Source organism: Pipra filicauda, unplaced genomic scaffold, assembly GCF_003945595.2.
Source record: "Pipra filicauda isolate LSUMZ 115617 unplaced genomic scaffold, ASM394559v2 scaffold15_size4787011_pilon, whole genome shotgun sequence".
Taxonomy (NCBI): domain Eukaryota; kingdom Metazoa; phylum Chordata; class Aves; order Passeriformes; family Pipridae; genus Pipra; species Pipra filicauda.
Window position 1 is genome coordinate 1,471,703 of NW_024104096.1, and position 22,255 is coordinate 1,493,957.

Below are 22,255 nucleotides of genomic sequence, written 5' to 3' on the forward strand. Positions count from 1 at the left end.
AGTGAGGAACACAGCATACATCAGAAAGTTGAACGATAACAAAGTTAAAGATACATCTTCTTAAACCCCCACTTTCATGCATTATTCTCAAGTCATATTTAATAACAGGGACAAAGCACAAATTTCAACTGTAGCATCCCATTATTTCAAGATGCCTCTGAAGCTCCTTAAAGTATATGGAACAAATACTGCACACAAGCTTTTCACCATCAGCCCAATTTCCACATAAAAGATTAAGATGCAAAGACTGTAGGAAGTTTCTCAACAGATAAATCACAATCCCAGCTTAACTGAAACAAAAGCAAACCAGTTCACTATTATACCTCTTCTCATTAGCTTCCACTGCATCTCTGGATCTTTGCTTTGCAAATAGCTTAGCCATTCTTTTGGCTTTATTCTTTTGTCTACTGCTCATACCAGCTCGAAATTCTGAGTCAATTAACTCAGCAGCCTGAAGAGTCTGAAAGAAAAGTCATTCATTGTCAATTCTTTCAATGAAAGTCCTGAAAAATTCTCAAACCCACACTGGTCTCAACTTCCCCAACCCTCCATTTCAAACTCTGAGAGGCAGTTTGACATCAAATAATACTAACAGGCAACTATGGGACATAAGAATTCAGAAGGGCAAAGCATACCATATTGGAGGTCAACCATATTTAAAATACAAATATTATAACCACAGAAGTTCAACCCACTGTATTATTCCTTGCAGTCAAAGAGCCCAAGGTTTTACCTACAGGTTGTTTGTTTACTAGTAAAACTGAAGAAGGGGAATAGTCCAGATCTTCATCATTGAACAGATCCTCAGTATTCATCCCAATTGCAGCGCCCATATCCAAGCCAAGTTTCTTTTGCAGCAGTTTCCTCTGGCGCGCTATCCTCTCCTTAGGATCGATTTCACCTGGGAAAAAGGTTTTATGAGAAAGATGTGTCGGGTTTCCACACAGATGCATTACTGAAAACTAGCTCAATGTATACAACATAAGCCAAAATTTACAGAATTAAATTGTACTTGGCTAATACTGTCTCTTAAAACACATCACGCTGATACCAGAAGACCTTTCCTGCTACTCTAACTATACTGCTACTTAAACTGATCAATTTTCAAGCAGAAAATATCGTCCCTGAAATTCATTAAATTATAATTGGTCCACAGAAAACCCCCAAACCAAAAAAAACCCCCCAACCAAAAAAAACCCCCCAAAACCAAAAAAAACCCCAAAACGCAAAAAAAACCCCCAAACCAAAAAAACCCCCAAAACCAAAAAAAACCCCCAAAACGAAACCAAAAAAAAACCCCCAAAACCAAAAAAAAAAAAACCCCAAAACCAAAAAAAAAAAAAACCAAAACCCCCCCAAAACCAAAAAAAAAAACCCCACCAAAACCCAAAAAAAAAAAACCCCCCAAAACCAAAAAAAAAACCCCACAAAACCAAAAAAAACCCCCCAAAACCAAAAAAAAAAAAAACCAAAAACAAAAAAAAAAAAAAAAAAAAAAAAAAAAAAAAAAAAAAAAAAAAAAAAAAAAAAAAAAAAAAAAAAAAAAAAAAAAAAACAAAAAAACCAAAAACAAACAAAAAAAACCCCAAAAAAACCAAAAAAAAACAAAACCAAAAAAAAACACAACAACAAAAAAAACCAAAAAACCCAAAAAAAAACCCCCCAAAAAACCCAAAAAAAAACCCAAAAACCCCAAAAAAAAACCCCAAAAAAACAAAAAAAACCCCCAAACACACCAAAAAAAACCCCAAAACACCAAAAAAAAAAAAACACCCAAACAAAAAAAAAAACGCCCAAAACCAAAAAAAAACCCAAACAAAAAAAAAAAAACCCCAAAACCAAAAAAAAAACCCACAAAACCAAAAAAAAAACCCAAAACAAAAAAAACCCACAAACAAAAAAAAAAACCCAAACCAAAAAAAAACCCCCAAACCAAAAAAAAACCCCAAAACCAAAAAAAAAACCCAACCAAAAAAAAACCCAAAACAAAAAAAAAAACCCAAAACCAAAAAAAACCCCCCAAAAAAAAACCCCCCAAAAACCAAAAAAAAAACCCCAAACAAAAAAAACCCCAAAAACAAAAAAAAACCCCAAAAACAAACAAAAAAACCCCCAAACAAACAAAAAAACCCCCAAACAAACAAAAAAACCCCCAAACAAACAAAAAACCCCCCAAACAAACAAAAAACCCCCCAAACAAACAAAAAACCCCCCAAACAAACAAAAAACCCCCCAAACAAACAAAAAACCCCCCAAATCACCAAAAACTAAAAAACAACCAAGTTTTGACTTGGACAAGAAATTGCACTTTGAAAGGAAGAAGTTAACACACTAAAAAAATAAAAGCAAAGCCTGATTCAAGAACTATCACTTTTTTATTGAGCACATGCATCCTTGTGGGATCTGTTACTTTTGGCAGTCTGTGTTTTTGGGGTTGGTGATTAGTTTGGTTTTGGTTTATTTTCAAGGTTTCTTTTCCTCTTAAACTTTTATCTTCTGTTGGAAAATACAGACCTAAGAAATAACCACCTATAAAACCCCTCAAATGATATTTAATCCAATACCCTGTATTGAGGTTGAATATGAACTCATTTTCTGCAGAAACATTCTTCCCTGTAAAATACACTAGACACAGGTGTCTCCTTCTGCCCAAGCTCACTTCTGATGGCAATGTAGATTGAGGATAAGATTGTAAACAGGCTTCAGCACCCTATGAAAATCATGCTTATGCTCCCATCTTCTTCTGTGTTAAGCAAGTTTCATTTTGGAAGCTAACAGAAGCTACCTCAAGAATGTTGTGAAGCTTCAACACTAGTTACCAAACACCTAGACTTCAGGACCACCTGTATCTGTCTACATAAAAAAAAAATAGAAGGTTTTAGCAGTTGAGTAGAATTAACCCTCCAAGTAAACCAAAACTTGTAACTTGTAGGGCTGTCAGACTTCACTCTTCACATGCACAGTATAGGAACCAGTCAGGAGACTAGCTTGTGGGGTTTTTTGGTCAACTATTAGCACATAAACTTGCAAGTAGATGACCAATATTGGCACAATTTTGGGGTATACACCAAGTTGAGCAGTAATTAATAGTTAATTATATCTACACCAATAGGTTTGTTACATTGAATTTAGCTGACAGGCAATTACAAACAGTTTCCATTCTCTACAAAATACTTTTCCTTTCATAAAATCAGCTTAGGAAAAATTGCCAGACTGCTAATTCTAAAGATTATTTAAGTTACTTTACATCCATTCATATCATCTTACTTGAAAAGAGAAGCTGCTACAAAACAAAGAAGAGAAAGCGTTTTCTCGCGAGTTAAAAAAAAAGTAGCAACTAAAGTTAGTTTCATTTTCTTATTTTTGTTATATTATATTTTTATTTATTTTCATTCTTAAAGTTATTTATGTGCAATCATATGACACTGGGATAAATATCAGATTTCTATGGACTAAAGTATTGGGTTTCATTAGAAGAGAAGAACCTTGTATAACACCTTATTAATCTAGCAAAAAAGATGGTAAGCAATAAATCAGCAGCCAGGCTTAAGAGAGAGGACACTGCTCAAGTTTCAGCAGCCATAGGTTCTGCTCCTTGCTGAGCTACTGATCTTCAGTGTACACTGCACAGAACCCTTCAATACACAGAGAAGAAGAGAATCAGGGCTATGCAGTCAGATCCTTATCTATAGCATCACTGAACTGGAATTAGAGTAGGGAAGTACAGTAATAGCAAAGAAGTAGCTTAGATTAAAATAATTCAATGTCATTACTGATATAAACCAAGTCTCAACTAAAAAGTTACATAAAAATTAGACAAGTCACTTGAAACAAAAGACATGACACAGGCACTGGTATTTGACCTTCCAATTTCAACAGTCTTGTCACAGTATTTTTCATGCAATCTTTCTATACTTGAAACCTTCAAGCTTTTAAATAAGCTGCATTCTACTTCTCTATTTCAGAACACTGTTTAAATGAAGAAAAAGTGGTGATAATTCCTGCCCTTCTTAATGAAATCTACAGTAACTATAAAGAAGCCTTAATACTGTTTTTTCTGCTCTCTTTCAGGTTTCCACTCTCTTCACCCTGTACACATCATAATTCTGTTAAGGGAGAAAACAAACAGACAATACACACACACCCCAAAAAAAAAAAACTTGTTTAACTTGAAAAAGGTAATGCAAACCACTTATGTTGAGGAATATTTTCTTTTGTTATTTCCTAGCATTCTGAGAATCCATGGATGGTTAGACTCATAAAACTGCCACAACAAACTTTTGCAAATTAGTAAGTTCTCTTGTCTGCAAGTAAAAGATAAAGATATACCTGATTTATCATCTTGGACTTCAAATTCTGCACCAGCAGATCCAAGAAGAGATGCACCATGTTTTAACAACCGACAGATATCAAATCTGTCAAAACGCAACCGATCTGTTGAAGGGGAATCTTCCATAGGACTTTCTGAGCCTGGCTCTAGGTAGAAAATAAAAATATTAAGGACAATATGATGAAATTTTTGTTCAAAATTCTGGCAGAAGATTAAGCAAGAGCAAGAAATAATTTCTCTCCTCCAAAAGAATGAGACATACAGCATTTTGATTCATGAAGTGCAAAGGCTCGCTTTTCACAGAGACAGACTTTGTCTTAGGTCACTCAATGTGCCTAACTGAGTAGAAAAAAAATTTAAAAGTTTTTCCCTTGATAAATTTAGCTTTTTTAAATCTTTGACATTAACACTAGTCCTTCTCTGTACACATACAGTCAATTTACAGTTTGAACTGCATATGACTCACATAGTTCTATCAAGCACCTCACCTACAGCATACTCCTGACAGCCAAGCATCCCTGGTAGGGAAGCTGGAGAGTAGTCTTAACAGGTATGGGAAAAAGTCAGCTAACAAAGGCTGCTGAAGACAACTATGAGCTCTTCTCAAATCCAACTTCAAGTACAGTGCAGTTCAACACTGATACAGAACATATTAGTTCCTCACAAGGAGTTCCTATTTCCTGGTTATGAATTCACTTTCAAAATATTCCCTCTCCTCAACATGCAAACATTAGCATGTTTTGTGGCTCCTAGTCACATGTAGCTTAGTATCCAAATAGATTTGGCTATTCCCACTTAAACCAGCACACTCACATCCTGAATTACAACTGAGAGTACAAATACAGTTGTTGCCTACAAGAATTACAGCATTTAGTTTGCTCTGTTTCATCTCATTTATGAAAGTTTGTTCATTTACAGCAGGAGTCAAAGTGCACAAAATATCACACAAAACAAACATTGCCTACACTTCATTACACATATACAAAAAGAGAAGTGATTGTTGCAAGCTGAAGAACCTAAATGCAACCAGACACTGTGAAACATGTGTTTGACTACTACCAACAGTTTAACTGAAATAAAAGAAACAAATGCCTGCATAGCCTGTCAGCCCTGTTAAATGGTACCTTTTTCTCAAACACACATTATTACCTTTTCAGTTTCATCAGTCATCTGACAGGCAGATATGCAAGAATTGGACAACACATTTGAAAGAGGTGCTGTACCCTAAGACTTACAGGTTGCCCAATATCCGCGTACAAAACACATGCTAGAAGTAATTCTTGGAACTAGACAAGTGAAGTCAACTTCTATCTTTGGTTGATAGTAAGTCCCTGTCTGTGGTAAAGGGAGTGGAACTAGATGATCTTTAAGATCCTTTCCAATCCAAACTATTCTACGTTTCTATAACTAAATTATTAAGTATATGGAAAAAATATGATTTACTGGGAGTCAGAATGGCTCCTGAAAAAATTCAAACACCTTTTATTAACTTGATTATCAGTGTCCTTAAAGAGCTCCAGCAAGTAGATAGAGGGCATCCAGTGGACATTTAAAAGCTTTTGGCAAGGTTTCACAGAAGAAAAATAAACCAAAGGAACCAAGTTAGCACAGAACTGGGGAAAACATCCTTTTACAAACTGAAAGGGGGTTAAAGATCTAAGTCAGCTTTGGAGTCCTTTGGGGATCAGTTTTAGAACCAATTCTATCACTCTTTAGCAATGGGAAAGAATTCACTACAAACTCTTCTCCAAGCACAGAGATGACAATAAGCTCTCGGGTAGCCCAAAGTCACAACAGCATTAGGAAATCCAAGGAAAACTCTCAAAACAGACTAATGGACAAAGAACTAGATAAGGTGCAAAATGAATAACCTAAACCATGACTACACAACAGTGAATTCTGAATTGGTAGTTAACATGCAATACAAATTTTGTAGGGACTTTTGACAGTTTTCTGTATTCACCAGTTCACTGAGGAGTCAAAGCCAGAACAGCCAACTAAGTACTGGGCATCACCAGGAAGGACACTGAAGACATGACAAAGCACACAATTTTGTCACTGTGTGTAAGTATCAGTATTCTAGAGATGTAGGTAGACTGTGTGCAGTTCTGTGCATTTCAAGGAAGACAAGAAAGAAACAGCACAAAGACAAAAGAAGATATTTAAAAGACAAAGCAGCTGTCTGGTGAGGCAAGACTGAAGAGACCGCAACTCTTCAATATGAAGAGAAGTTGGAGGAGAGCAAATGTGATGCTTTACAAAAATCACAAAGACAGTGGATTAAGCCAAATGCAGAACCTGCTTGTCAAATTCTGTATCAGCGGAACCAGGAGGCACTAAATCAAACAAATACAAGATCACCTCAAAACAGATAAGAGTTCTGTTGTTGCTGCTTTGGGGGTATGTGTGTGTTTGTCTGTCTTTAATTTAAACAGTCAGTGAATTTCTGGAACCTGTGCCACAAAGCTGTGAACATAGCCAGTACCAATAGGTTTAGACAAAATCACTGACAGTAAGTCCATAACTTGACAATAAAATAAACTAACATCCCTAACGTGACAATTTCAGATGCAAAGTGAGTACAAACAGAAAAAGATTGAGCAAGCTGTCATTTCATCTCCCTCAGAAAGGTGCTCTGAGCAAGGGTACAGCAAAGAAAAGAGTTCCTGCAAAATATCGTGACAAAGTTGATTGGTTAAACATTTCATCATTTTACTAGTTATTCCTTTTGTTTATAAAAGCTTTATGAGGGTACAGAGCACAAGTATAGGAATCTTCGAAGAAACGAAGGTCAGGTACAACTGAAAGTGAACATCTAAAGCCAAAGAGGTTTACTAACAGTCCCACTTACATGAATATAAAAGTCTATGCTCATAAAAAACCAGAATGATACAGTTCCATTGAAAAGTCTCATATTGCAGTCAGTTTGCATAAGATAAACAACGAGTTACACGTAATTAGTTTAAGGAGCACCTTGTTTTGATCTTGGAGTTGGATTCCACTCAGGTACATTTTTCACTATTGCTTCAACAGCCTGGCCAGCTGCAATACGAGTATCCCAGTTCGTACTTCTTAAATACACTAACACCTTTAAGGAGAGATTAATAGGTAAATAGATATTTGCTTAAAATGTACTTCCATAAAATCCATCAGCTGTTACACTCTATTAAAACACATTTACTTTTAATGCTATGGATTAAGACAGCAGTCAAAACACCAACAACAAAGGACAGGAAAACAAACCAAGAAATGCCAGCAGCCTTCTCTATAGTGCTCATTTCCTGGCAGAACTCCTGGCAGAGCCAGACATTAAGAATTTAAAATATATTTACTCCCATCAGTCAAACTCAAGTTTGGTTTCCTCCAGTTAGTGAACAAGGTTCGATATATTTTCTGATTTCAATTTGTTTTATTGTTTTCTAAAAGGAAATGTTCAAAAGGGATTAACAGACCTTAAAACTTTGAAGTCATTTAACCCAAGAAGAGAGACAACATGGGTCACTTGGAGCAATATACACTCTTCCAAACTAATTTATCACTATGTCACAAATCTGGAAAAACTATTTCTTTCTCTGAAAGTAGTTTGATATTCTCAGTTACTTGGCCACTCTGATACCATCAATTGTGGTGAGAGCACCTGTTCAATAAGAACAGAACTGAGATCACTGAGCCTTATCCAGCAGTCAGATACAGACTATTTTTAGTGATTTTACTGGATTTGGTCAGATTGAAGTCTCAAACTAATGGAAATCTCTTTCCACTTTCCAGCTCTTTCAAAGACATGCAGCCTTCTATATTTTTAATGCTTTATCACACAAGTAATAATCTGTAAAGGCAAGAGCAGAAATCTTTTAAGGCAGAAGAGCTTTCCTTTATAGAGGAAAATCTGAATTTACAGATTACAGATATACAGAATTATATCATTACAGAATGCAAAGTGAAACCTCACTTTGTAATAATTTCAAAAGCTGATAAAACAGCAGGTTTAACAGCAGCAGACCCCTAGTTTTCTTCAGTCTCCTACTTTTGGAGAACACAAGACTACCATGCTTTTTCTTCTTCCCACAGAACCCACACTCCTTTAAACTAGTTTTATTCTCACCATTAAATACTAGGGGGAAAAAAAAAAGATGCTTACTTTAGATAAGAGATTATTCAGTTCATGAGGATGCAGTTTCACTACTTCCCCAAGTTGCTGTGCAGCTGCTTTTCTTGTTACTGGTGTTGTACCGGTGTCCAGTAAAATAAAGAGACGATCAAGCCTAAATATGATTGACAAAAACTGAAAATGTTACACTATTCATAGTTCAGTGCCCATTTCTATTAATATTCCCCCACATTTTTCAGTTTATATAACTCAAACAGAAGAGAAGTTTGCCTGAAGACTGTCAGTTGGCAGGGTGAATAATGTACTATTTTTCTAATAGTAAGCACAGTTGCTTTAAAAGCACATTTATTTGGCAAGCAAAAAAAAATTAATAGAAATTGTCAGAAATGTTAGTTTAAAAAACCTGCAGTTATAAGAAAAAAAATTAGTTATTCCTGTCTTCGTTCTGTGACAAAACATTTTCAATCTTGAAACATAAATGCTGTTATGTTGTAAGTGATCAACATCAAATTCTGTCTGATAGAAAAAGCAGAGGGTTCAACTGCTGCTATTGTTCAATATCACTTTTTTTGACATCATAACTTGTGATCTATCACATCAGACTCTGTTTTTCCACAATAACAAATTTTATTTTTCACCTATTTTCTCCCTAATTACCTGGAACATATAAAACCGACCTTACTGTATTAACAGCTTCGAAATAATCTGATGCTTCTGTCCTTCCCATGAAATACAGGGATTTAACCAGCAGATCTGTTTTCACAGTAACTCGGTATTTAGTGAAAGACCCCAATCATCTATTTTTAGAACAGTTTGCTTATTTCTTGTTTAGAGTTACTGAATGAGAAATAAAAGTCTCTGTTTTGACATAGTTACCATGTAAAAAACTATCTAGATATTCAAATCTATGACTGAAGTTACAAATGTTCATTATTTCCTCCACGACCACTGGGTCAGTTGGAGGTCTAAGGAGCGCTGAGTTTATTCCCTGGGCAATAACAAGTTATTACTGAGTATGGATCTAGAATCTGTCCACAGAGTGCGATCAGAATTGCTCCTTAATAATAGAAATACTCCTCCAAACATTGCAACAATATGAAATTGGACTTTACACAGCATTGACACTCACCTAGATGAGTTTCATCTGGTACCCCAAACAACCCTTCTTCATACTCTCACAATTAGAGGTATTAGGTTAAATATTTGTTAGATTTAAAAAAATTCTAAATCAAAAGCATTTCAGGTTTTAGTTTTTTAGACACATTTCTGATATTTGTCAGCTTCGAAATAATTATTTTCCTGCTACTAGGTGAGTTCATTTCAATTTCTGCAGATTAATAGTTTCAATTGCTATGATTTACTAGTTAGTAAATTGTTTCAAAGTCACAAAAATTGAACCCCAAATATATCTAAGCCAGCAATTTTATGTGATTAGACAGTTAAGGAGGAAAGAGTTTCACACTCTTCCAAATTGCTGACATATGGACTAGTCATGAGAAACATACTGGTATCTAGTTATTTATCAGTATTTTTTCTTTAGTATTTCTGACAGTAATAGCCCAACCTGATTTGCAGCAGTCAGTATTATTCAATACAAAATATGGTAGCTTTCAGAGGCATCACTCCTTACTCTAACTTGCTTGTTCTCACCTCTTTCATTCTTAATCTCTCCGTGAAACTTCAGGGTTCCATATTCATGTCTGCCATTTAGCACCACCCACTCCTTTAACTATTAAATTATCTTTTTTCATCTCAAAGTCAAGCCGAATGTGCAACTTTGACCACTTCCTCAGCAAGAATTCGTCATGTGTCAAAACAGGAGGAAACCACTAAGTTGGCCTACCCTCAAAAACTCGAATTCCAAACCTAGTTACAACACTACATCTTCACTCCTAAAACCCACAACTTTTTGAAGCTCTGTTACCTACAAAATATAGTTTGTTGTTTTGGGGGTTTTTTCAACCTGCAGTATGCTTGGTTTGTAATTTGTGATTTTAAATTGCAATACACTTAACTTACACACAAATGCAAATTAAATCAAAAAAAATCTTTCAGTTGTCTCACACACACACATATATATTCACAAACAGGAAGGCTTCAGCATTCAACCCAGCAAGATAAATGGAAAGAGAATTAGCTAACAACATCTGACTAACAGTACTCCTAGTCATGCTAATCATTCTTTCTTTCTCTCCCCCAGACTCCCCTGATGTAGACTTCCCAAACTGTTGATAATTTAAAAATCTTAATAGCTCCAAATAAGTGTTGGTGTTGCTGCAGCAGAGTATGGCAGAGCCTGAATTCTGCTTGGGTTGGAAGGGTAGCTCTGCAAAAGTTGCCACTGATCAGTAGTGCTAGTTTTTGGTTTTTTTTTTTAAATTAAAGCTTTCATTCTGAGTTTCATTAAGAATGAAAAAAAAACAAACCTTAAAGATCCTAAACAAATTATTTTTGAGTATCTGCAGTTTGGAAAGAAGTTTTGTAAGTTCTGACAAGGCCATCATTCTCAGGACAAACTAACAGTCTCTAAACTAGTTACTAAAGCCAAAAAGAACTAAGTTCTCTCATGGCATGTGGTTCCTGCCTCTCATTACAGACAGTGCTGTAAGCAGGCACCATGTGGCTCACATCATTCACAAATGTAACATAGAACTGTGAAGCAGTGTGGTAAGAGTGTGATGCTCTAAAATACAGATAACATTTTTAATTACTTCATTAAATATTTCAATGCAGTCTGTCAGAAAAATTGTTCTAAGCCTATGGAAGACAAAAGCAAACAACAGAAATACAGGGAGTACTTTGAGGAAAAAAAGACTAAAAAGAAAGTTATATGAACTGTTACAAAAAAATCTCAATACCAACAAATGCTAAAAATTAAATACATCTCTAGAACTACTTTTCCTGGACTTTAACTGCTGTGATCAATCCTTCACTTTTTTTAAAAGTCCTTCACTTTTAACTCATAGGCAATGGTTCAGATAATCCTTCTGTCATCTGCTAATCCCTCATCAACTACATCTCACCTAAAGGACAGCAACCATACACAACCCCTATGAGCTCATTACCAAGCATTACCTTACTCAAAGGCATAAATAAACTCTTCCTCTCACTTCAGAAATTTGATATTTTCTAGTCCCTGATGAAGTATATCATCAAGACACAATTGGAAGCAGTAATTAAAGTTCTTACAATCAGCATTACACTCAAATTAAGTATTTTTCTTCTAAGAAACACCTTATGAGCTGTTACACTGACATTTGATTGGAAATGTTCCTGACACAAAGACATCAATGCAGGTGCTTAAGAACAGGCATCCAGTAGCATTTGAGCCATTTCACTTACAAAAGAGCCACTAAAACTAACTTAGTGGCACTCTCCAGGTACCATGGTGATTCCATCTTCTAGTCACCAGTTTCACGTGTTCAGCATTAAACCAAGCTAGACATGACCCAAACCCAGGCACAGTCGGCAAGTGCTGCAACAAGTGACTTGTTCTGTTCTTCGAGCTAATCTGCAGTTCTTTGCTGCCAAAAGTATCACCCCAAACAAAGCCCTTCAGCGATAGAGGCATTAGAAAGCTAGTAGCTGGATAATCAGTGACCAGGTCAAGCTACAGTTATGAACAGTTGTCTTCAAAATGGTGGCAAAAGAAGATGTGTGCAGCTGAATTGTATAAAGATCCCAACTGGCCCAGAGTAAGTATTCTGACTGGATTGGGTCCCCACAGGACTCCAAATGACCAAAATTCTAATGTGTTGCTTTCAATCAGTTGAGGCTTAAAAGGGACAGCAAACTGATCACTGCTGCCAATGAAGTGATCTGTTTGGACTTCACATCTGTGTGCACCACCATGTGTAACTGTCCAGAGAGCAATCTCTGGCAGTAAAGGCCAACTGGTTCAGAATACTGTGTAACTACCCCAGAGTATCCTCCAACCCATTAAAATGTGTGACTGTACAAGAAATCCTCAGTGGTGTCGTCCCTGGAACACTCTGCCTAGAGCTCTTTGAAAAACTGCTAGCTAGTACCCATCAGAAGGCAAGGGAATACTCCAAGGAGTTTGTTGTTGAAATCATATTTCAACACCCAGAAGCTTCCTCACAGGCACTATTTCTTAGTACAAAAATAGAAAACATCCCTAAATTAAAATTTAGACTTGTCCAGGGTTGACAGTCACTGTGAAATTCAACCTTAGTTTTAATGGAGATGCCTGAGCTTTTCTTGTTGACCCGACACTCCTGTGCTGTCACTTCATCATTTGGTCAAATCCCAGCTTGGTCAGCATCACAGCCCTAAACACTCAAGCCTCTACTAAAGTACACATGAACTGTTGATAATCAACTTTCAAATACACAATCAGCCAGCAAGAGAAAAAACACTGAACAGAATTCAGAACAAAAACCAGAAGTGCAATGATACACATAAAGATGGATTGTGATTTTACTTCTTATAGGTAAATTATAGCCATGAAGGCGGGATTGAGGACAATGGAGAAACCTTGTTTCCTACACAGCAGTTGAAGGAACATCCAGAATAAAACAAGAGCTCCATGACCACACTGGGTCACAGTATTATATGTTGCATATGGAAGTCAACCAAATGCTAAAATTAGTATAATTAATTCCATAAGAATTGTATATTCCATATATGATCTACAGCATTAGGCTGTACCAGTTTTACTTGTAAACTACTACATATGTATCTACAACTGACAATGCACCCCAACACATATGGCCAATTACATTACAAACACTACGAGAAAGAACAGGAAATTGAAACAGCTGTCAAGACATACTAATAGAAGAAGTGTATTGATAAGCTCCTCGGTGAGAATAAAGTTCCATCTACTGGAGCAGGTTGGCATTCTTAATGTACAATCCTGACTTTCAACTCTCACTTCAGTTTGTTAGAAAAGAGTGTCTGAGAAACTTCAGGCTCTATCTCGTCTGGGCAGCACTGCACATGCTACTTCTGCTTCCTCCCTTCCCATGACTGTCAGCACTCCCTCCCACAAACAGCAACACAGTCAAAGGCACTCGACTGTTCTGGTCCTCAAGTTAATCTCTACCAACAACAGAAAAGTTACACTATTTTCCCCCTCTTTTGATTCTGAACTCCTGTAACCACATTGGTTATACAGCATCTGTCTGATGCTTTAGGCACAGGCCTCTAAGTAGCACTGAATACACACTTGCTCAGTTTAACTCTTGCTTTTCATGCAAGAACAGCCTAAAGTAATAGCTTCCAAAGAAGCTAAAAACTGAATTAGTTATAGAGAAAGCTTGTGATAAGACTAGAAAAGCATTTCTAAAAGATACACAGGGCACATAAAAGATATTTCTGATTTATTTAGATATTTCTGATGGTATTTAATTTGAAATATTACATAAGTAATGATGGCAGCCCGTGCAGCCATTTGTTCTTGTGAAGTCACAGCCCTACACTTCAAAAGCTGAGAGCAATACACGAGGCCTGCTTAGTTCCAGGAGTTTTAGTCTCACAGCCTTCTGACATTACTATTTATTTAAAACTAGGTTCCTAATCTACATATTACCATTTATACACAAATTCACACAAATGAAAACACTGAAATCTCTAGAAAGCAGTAGTAAATTTACACAGACCAAATCATCCTGAGTAGTCTATGAGAGCTGTTGTTTTCTTGGCAGTATTACTTTTTCAACTGAAGTATCTTAAAAAGATCACTAGTGAGCCACTACAATTGTTCGTTTGGACCATGCACTTTGTAGGAATGAAGCTGAAGTAAAACTTTTCCTCTGTTCCATTATCAAGATTTTTTTTTATTAGCTATGCAAACATTAATACTACTTCATCTATACTTTTAAGACTGGAAACAGAAGCTAAGGCCTACCAAATTAGCTTGCACCTTCACAGAAGGAACATCAACCTTCCTACCCACCTATCCCTACTCCTGAAGGATGGTATTCATTAGTCTTTTCAGGATAAAATTACCAAAAAGATAAACATATACAATGTAACTATTCTGCAACATCTTGTAGCATGAAGTATCTATGGTTCTGCTTTTGGGTCTATTTTAAACAGAAGCAGATCTTCAGTCCACGTAACAGCAGAATCTGATCAAACAAGCATGTATACATATAATGCAGAATGAAATATGAGACTTTTCTGTCAACAGGTTACAACTAATTACAAAATTGATTCTCAATCCAATTTTGAGCCATTTCAAATCATTCCCTATGTTTGCTTAGATCTCCTTGAACAGACTTGGGTTTTGAGAAAAGTTTTCAATTGGCCAAAGAGCAGAAACTAAACTTTTCTGGGAAAACAACCACTTGATAATTTACTGTTTTGTCAATGTAAAACTATCCTGACCCCCACCTCCAAAAAACCCTTATTTTTAAAATATGGCTCCAAAATAGAACTACCCCTAATGAAATTGAATCAGCTTCTTCCTCACCCTCCAAACTTGCACAGTTAGTCATCAACAATGAAGTATTATGTTGGTCCATCAAAAAAAGTAACTAACTACCTAGAGCAAAAGTGCAGATCTCTACAAGTAAATGGAATTGGTAAAGAAGCTGGACCACGTACACCCTTTACAGAAGTATAGTTACATTGCTACATACACATAAGTACACAATTATGTGCAGCCTGAAAGGAAGGGACCTTTGAAGTTCAATGTTCTGAAGTAAAAGGTGAAGACAATTTCTTTTATTTACAAAAGCAGCAGTGATACTGTATCAGTGTTCCCATGGTCCCTGCAGAAAGGTCCATTTACCAGGAGTTGCTGTGTAGCTTCAAAGGGACACAGACGGGCTTTGCTGTATCTATTAAAACCACACACAAAGGCAAATCTACACATTATCCCTTCTTACAATTACAGAAACAGTGGTGTTCACCAGGAATCATCAAGATGTTACAGCACTCTAAAATGTGTACTTCTGTGAAAGTGAAACAATTCTATACCAACTCACCAGTATTACAGCACCTTTACTTTAGTTCTATACTTTATGTTCAACTTGTGTAATACTTGGATTTTAAAACTGTACTCTGAAGCAATATCACACTATTATTAACACCAACTTCTTTAGTGCTCCACACTGAGCCAAATCTAAATCAGAATTGTCCTTTGAGTTCCCGAACAGGTGCTAACTACATCTCTGCACAGAGCACTGCTGCTTTCCACTAAAGCAACCTTTCGGTAACTGAAACAGAAATCAGCCTTTCCAACAGACACAGCCTCAGCATATACCTGAAAAGCTCCATTTGGTATTCCATTTAGCCCCCATATCATATGTACATTAGCAAAGTTATTTAAGCAGACTGACCAGTCCCAATGTAATTGAAATACTACTCTATTTTACATGATGACTTTAACATACACAGTAGTCTTATAACAGCAGTTCTTACTATTTCCACATTCTTATGGACAGATTTGGGGGGGGGTGGGAGGCAGGGAGAAAAAAAATCCCAACAAGTGTGTAACAAGTTCACTAAAAAATAAGAGTAGACTAAAACAAAGGGATACTTTGTAGAAACTATAATGTTCAAAATAAAACACCTGCCACTAGAAGTCTTAAAAGGTGTATTGCTGCCACAAATTTTGATGAAGAATGGATTTCCATTATAAGTGTGCACACAGAACTGTAAACTTATTCACACGCAGCTTCAGAAACAGAATTTACTTTTGTGATAGCACTTTGGAAGTACAGAGATACTACCAACACGTGACTTGGAGCTAATCTATCACAAGCTTAATTTGGATTTATAGTTTCCTTTCAACTATCCTGTTAGGAAGCTTAACGTGCCCATTTCACATACACACACAAAAAAAAAAAAAAAAAAAAGAAAAAAGGCAGGAATTTGTGCTCAGCGTTTTTTATAAAACAGCTCTGTTAAGACATACCTCTGTATCTGTGAATGCTTTAAACGCTGGCACACCCCAGAGCACACGTGTGTAAGCAGATACTGCCCAACATCTTGAGGCAGAGCCAGAACACACTAATCACTTTTCTCCATGAAAGTCTATTTTATTTTGGTTACTTTACAACTAAGGGTTCCGAAAGGCAAAACCGGTTTCTTGCCAGTTTTTGAGACTCAATATCGTAATCGCCTATTTCCTAGCAGTTTAACCACCCTGGGAAGGACTAGCCAAAAAAAAGGTGTCCAATGCAGGAGGAAGCCCGGGACGCCCCAGCAGAGCCCCTGCAACCCGGGGAAGGGAGGGGGGAAAAGGAGTCACCCCAGGCCAGGCAGCACATCCAGGCGCCGGAGCACGCAGCCACCTCCCGACCCCAGCGGGGCGGCCCCGGCGAGGCCTCTGCGGGCTCCCGAGGCGAAAGGGGGTGGAAAGCGGGCCCCCCTCCTCCCGCCGCACCCCCGGCGCCAGGCCGCACCGAGGGCCAGGAGCTCCAGGCCGCCGCCGCCGGGCCTCCTCCCCCCATCCCTCCCTACTCCCACCGACCTGGAAACGGCCATGGCCGCCCGGGGCCGGGCCTGGCTGGCGGCGGGCGGCGGGACGGCGGGCACGGGGGCCGGGGCGCTGCCGGGGCGGAGGGCGCAAGGCCTCGCTGGGGCCTCTGGGGCGCCGCACCCGGCCTCGGCCCCGCCGGCGATCGGCGGGCAGCGGCTGAGCGCGGCAGTGGCCGGCGGCGGCTGGAGTGTCGCTCCCCCCGGCGGGGCGGCGGCAGCGCGGGCGGGAGCGACGCGGGACCCTCGGAGCGCCGGTTAAAGCCTCGATTCCCCCATCGCCGGGGCGAAGCCCAATGCCTGGTTTTATATGAGCAGCCATCTTGTATTTATTCCCTTCCTCCATGAGAGCCGCTTCCTGATTGGCAAGGGCGCCCGGCCGCAGCCAATGGCGGGGGCGCTTCTAAGGGCGAGGAGGGCGGGCCCGCGCAGCGCCCGCACTGAGCAGGACCGGCCATGGAGCCGCCGGGCCGGCTGGGGGGGCGCCCGCCGCCGCCGGAGCGTGCCATCTGCGCGGCGGGGGGGCCTCAAAAGATAGTGCCCCAGTCCCCCACCCAGAGTGGAGAACAAAGGCACCAGAACGCGGAGTACGAGCGTTTCTTCCCAGTGCACCGGATCGTGGCACTTCTCTCCCGCCAGGCGGGGGAGGGCGGCCGGGTGCTCGGCGAGCTCGCGGAGCACCCCCGCCATTGCCGAGGTCCGCCGCCCCTCGGCCATGCCCGGTGCTGCGGCGCGAACGCTTGGCCCACGGGAACTACAACTCCCGGCGTGCCCCGCGCCGCTCCCGGGTCGAGTCGGGCGGACTCGCAAGGCTTGTGGGCGGGCGCTATCCCGGAGCCCCCACAGTGCGGGGCTGGTGAATGCCCGCGGGGGTATTAACCAGCACCAGCCACCCCGGGCACCGAGGGGGCACATGGCCCGGCCCAGCTACGGCGCCTCTGCGAACGGCCGCGTTCCTTTCCGCTTCCTGCCGTGTCCCTCCCGGTCCAGCGGGCTCCAGGCGGTGCTGAGGGATCCCCGGGATCCCGCCCAGCAGTGCCCCTGAGCTCCGGGAAAAACCAGGCTTCCCAAGTGCGTGCTATCAGCTTCCATCAGATGCAGTTTAAGAAATTAGACTTCGATTAATCAGTTGAATTAATGGTCCCAGACGGGGACATCAAGTTAGCTGACGTATGTAACCTTTCATGTGATAAGCTGGAAACACAATAATAGGTTTTTCTTTCCTGTAAGTGGTGGCATAAACTTGAATAAACATGTGAACTTCCATAATGCTGTGTGATAAAAGTTTTCTTCTGAAGCCCATTGAGGTGTGTGTTTCATGCCCAGCCTTTCTATCGGGATTTCTGCTGCCCCAGCCTTTCTGGATGATCTCCCTTTCACCGGGGTAGTTAACTCTTCATGTATGGGTTGGCTCATTCCTTCCCCACTAACACAGAATTCCCAACAGACATAATGCCATCTGCGTGATCACTGTCTTTTTACAGTTCGATAAACAAGACACTGGTACAGTGTCACTTCAATCTGTTTTTATCCATGCAGGTGCACGCCATACTTCAGTCCTACATAAAGTTTGTCCCAGGTGACTTTCCAGGTGACTGTCCCCTCTCCTGTCGTTGAGTGGGAGCTCTGTGGTGACCGGGAGCTGGCATTACAGTGGCCCCAAACACCGGCAATGTGAGTCAGCCCGAAGCCTCTGCAGCACAGAGCGTGGCCAGAGCAAACCACAGATTCATTTTTCAGTGGTAGACATAGTTTTTGTCACAGTGCTAGACCCAATGACCCAGATAACGCCTTTTCCCTGTCACGGCTCTGATGCAGTAACTACCTTTAGACAGCTCAATGTGCCTCCTGTAGCGGAATACACATAAAAAGCCAGTGGGCTTAGCCGGAGGCCAAGAACCTCTTACCGAAGTACTCCAAAAACTGTGCACACCTTCCTTTCTGCCATCCTGTGCCCTCATGGGTTGCAGGTGTCTCTGCCTAGGTCCCTGGCCATGATCCGAGGCATATGCCTACTCCTGTCCCATGTGCCTACATGTTTTCACAGGATGGGGGGCCTGCTATTTCGCCATGCGATGGTGAAGAACAACAGGGAATTGGGGTAGGGAGCAGGCTGAGAGTGGAGATATTTTTCTTGCCTATTCAGTGCTGTTGACATGGATGTATAGCAAACATCCCTGATAATATTTCCATGTTTGTTTAGCCAGGTATCAGCAGCAATCCTGTCCTGCTGTGGGCATTATTGAAATGATCCTCGGGTGTTATTTGCAATTCTAACACTCTATTTCCTCTTAGGTTCCTTAAAAATATTTTGTGCATTGCTTTAATAGCAGTCAAGGCAGAGGGCACATCAAACATGCAATAAAATTTGTTTTGAACAACTCCATAGAGGTTATCCTACCTGATAAAAATAAGTGCGGGGAAAATATTGGGGGTGGGTCTTAGGCACCGAGTACTTGCAGGAATTATGATAAACTGCAGTTCCAGCAAAACAATCTGCAAAAGATAGAAAGAATGATCTGTTATTTACATAATAGTAGGCATTCTGGACTGAAACACAATTCATTCAAGTTTCACACCACATATTTTTGTATTTTGATGTGACATTTATGTAAAGCGTGTTGTTACTTAACTATTCACCCATATCTTCTGCTCAATCCTTTTCCTACACCCTATGAAAACCAATTCTTTGCCCATGCATCTGTTCACCTGCTCTATAAGTCATATAAATTCTTTTTGCATATTTGGTTTTTGCCCCATTTTTCAAGGAGAAGCCATGTATTTTCTTCTTTTTTCTTCTTCTGTTAAAAGAATCCCCCCTGCAGATCTGTTCTGTGCCAGCGTACTCTCTCAGACCTGTTCCCATATTAGATAAATAATTTCAGTTGGTATGTTATGATCAGTACTTCCTGCATTCATCTCAAATGTTTTTGTTTTCCTCCTCCTACCAACTGTGTTCACCTGTGAACTCTTGTTGCTTAGTCTGCAGATTCATAGTGACTGCAGCTTTCGTATGTGCTCTGTCTGCTGCTGGAGCCCAGGGAAAAAAATGGTGCAGTCCCCAAGTGCTACAGCTGTGCAAATAGCAGATGACAGAAGCACAGTTTTTCAGGTGGAATCCCTTGTGATTAGACCTGACATAACATAATCTTCTGCATGTTCTAGTCTTCAATTTTTATTTTTCCAGTTAGTTTTTTTTGTTCTGAAGGTTTTTAGATTTGTTTTGCTTAGGATCCCAGCAGCCTCTCTGTAGTGGTAGGTATAACATCCGATGCCTTCTAGTCTGGTAAAGATTATTTTCATAATAATTTGCACACATTTTAGTGGCTATCTTATTTGATTTCTGAATTCCCTTGGAAGTCTTGTCTGAAGACAAGCTAGTCTTAGAACTTGTCCCTGCTTAGCAGTTTGTTCAGACATCTTCTCTGCTGGTGTCTTAATCACTATCATTATTTTGATAATCTGGGGGAAAACTTCTCTGAGATACATTTATGTAATATGATTTTATGCAGGTAAATTGTGCAGGTTCTTTGCAACATGTGTTTCTTAATGGTGCTTTGTGTTCTAAGATCTGCAAATTGACCAGCTACCTTGTAGACTATTTCTAACATACTTTAAAATTCTTATTTATTTTTATATATTTAACTGTTTCTTCTTCAAGTATTATTTAATCTTTCTTGGTTTTATTTGAGATTTTATCTCTGTAGGTTAGACCGCTCTTTAGTGGTGTCACTAAAAGCAGATTTCTGATTGCTGAAGGATTTATTACTTTCTTGAATAATCTCTTGTTTCTTGCTAATTGATACTTTTTGTTGCTATTCAGCTTAATTTTTACTTAAAGGTGTATTTATTTTCTTATCATCTAAGCTTCACTAGTTTCCATGCCAACTCTCAGAATGTAATGGTCTTATTTTTACTCCAAGGAGATTTTTTTACTAGCTGCATAACCTTCTTGAAAGCCAGTTAAAAAATGGCAACTTGTACATGGCCTTCCTTTTGAGTTCCTCACAGTAAGTGATGGTGGCTGGAGGCTGGATTCTGACTGACAGCTCTTGTAGTCCGAAAACACCTCAGAGATACCAATGAAATGCTGAATTCTGAGAGCCAAATCAGGGCAAAGCCACTTCCACTCACAACACGAATCAGCAACATTTGTGAAAAAAATTTGATGGGCTCCCATGTCTCAACATCAAAGAGGATTGTAATAACCATCAGTTAGTGAAAATCACCAACATCTAAAAGGTTCCAAATGTCACCAGGACTGTGTAATTATCTCATTAGATTTCATTACCTCTGATCATATTTAACATTGTAAATTTGGGACAATTTTCCTGAATGAGAGGCTCCTGATGTGATAGAGAGAAAAACCCCTTGTGATTCCCTTTTGTGATTTTCTGTTCCCAGGGATTTTATCTCACGAGATGGCATGGACTTGTTCAGAAGTGTTGCTTCTTGCCCATTTCCATTTTAAACAGATATTCTGTACAACTGATCAACCTTGTTGTACAAGGTTGTACAACCACCTTGTTTTTGTTAGCCATGGTCTGTAATTTCTTCAGCATTTCGTTCCACGATCCTGAACTTCTCATTTTCTAACTTAGCTTTACTTTCCACCCTATCTTACAGCAGATGAAGACTTAAATTACTGATAGTCTTTGGGTACTCTCTATGTTTAAAAAACTGAAAGTTTCTTAGTTTTGTCTAGCTGTTATCCAGACTCCTAATTTAAATAAATATTTTGTAGTTTGAGTAGTTTATTGTTCCTGTGGCATGTTTTTTAGGAAATGGTATTATCTATCCACTTCATAGAGTTGTTCTTTTTTCCAAACAAACTTTTATGTTTACACTTAAATCCTCCCTCTTTTGACACCCCCCCCTCCCCCCCATGGTGTTAATTAGAAACTACACCACTTTCTATGTCAGGAAAGTAATTAAAGTAAATGTACATTCACTAAATCCATCTTAAAAACTCTGAAGTATTCAGAGATTAACAATAGTAACTCACATGGACAATTTCATCTTTATACCTGCTCTCTCACTGACGTTTAGGAGAGCAGAGATCTCCATTTATATACAAAAATTTATATATATGTTTATAATGTGCATATACATACATTTATACACAGATATTCGTACATATGTAAAAATGAATTTAGTATTTCAAATCCAGAAAGAAGACTGAAGGGGAGAAAAGCTCCTGTCGAGTATCTGAGTGGGCTTTTTTGGATTAAGGTAACAGGCAAAAATGAGCCACAGTTAGAGACAAAGAAAAATGGAAGTAATGAGGTCAAACTCTCCCTATAAATGTGCAGGTCTTTCTACATATGCCCCTGAAAAAATGTAACATGAAAATAACATGAAGAAAG

At 39.2% G+C, this 22,255-nt stretch overlaps 1 protein-coding gene across 1 annotated transcript in view; it reads right to left on the reverse strand.

The window, feature by feature from the left end:
• The window catches only part of BTAF1 (B-TFIID TATA-box binding protein associated factor 1), a 44,117-nt gene extending 27,055 nt beyond the window's left edge, over positions 1–17,062 (reverse strand). The window contains exons 1-6 of the mRNA XM_027711016.2: positions 16,885–17,062; positions 8,469–8,592; positions 7,304–7,418; positions 4,330–4,476; positions 738–901; positions 324–460 (exon numbers count right to left, since the gene is read on the reverse strand). Of these exons, the coding sequence (XP_027566817.1) occupies positions 324–460; positions 738–901; positions 4,330–4,476; positions 7,304–7,418; positions 8,469–8,592; positions 16,885–16,898 (701 nt within the window). The 5' untranslated portion in view covers positions 16,899–17,062. The remainder of the gene's footprint in view (positions 1–323; positions 461–737; positions 902–4,329; positions 4,477–7,303; positions 7,419–8,468; positions 8,593–16,884) is intronic.
• Positions 17,063–22,255: the final 5,193 nt, after the last annotated feature.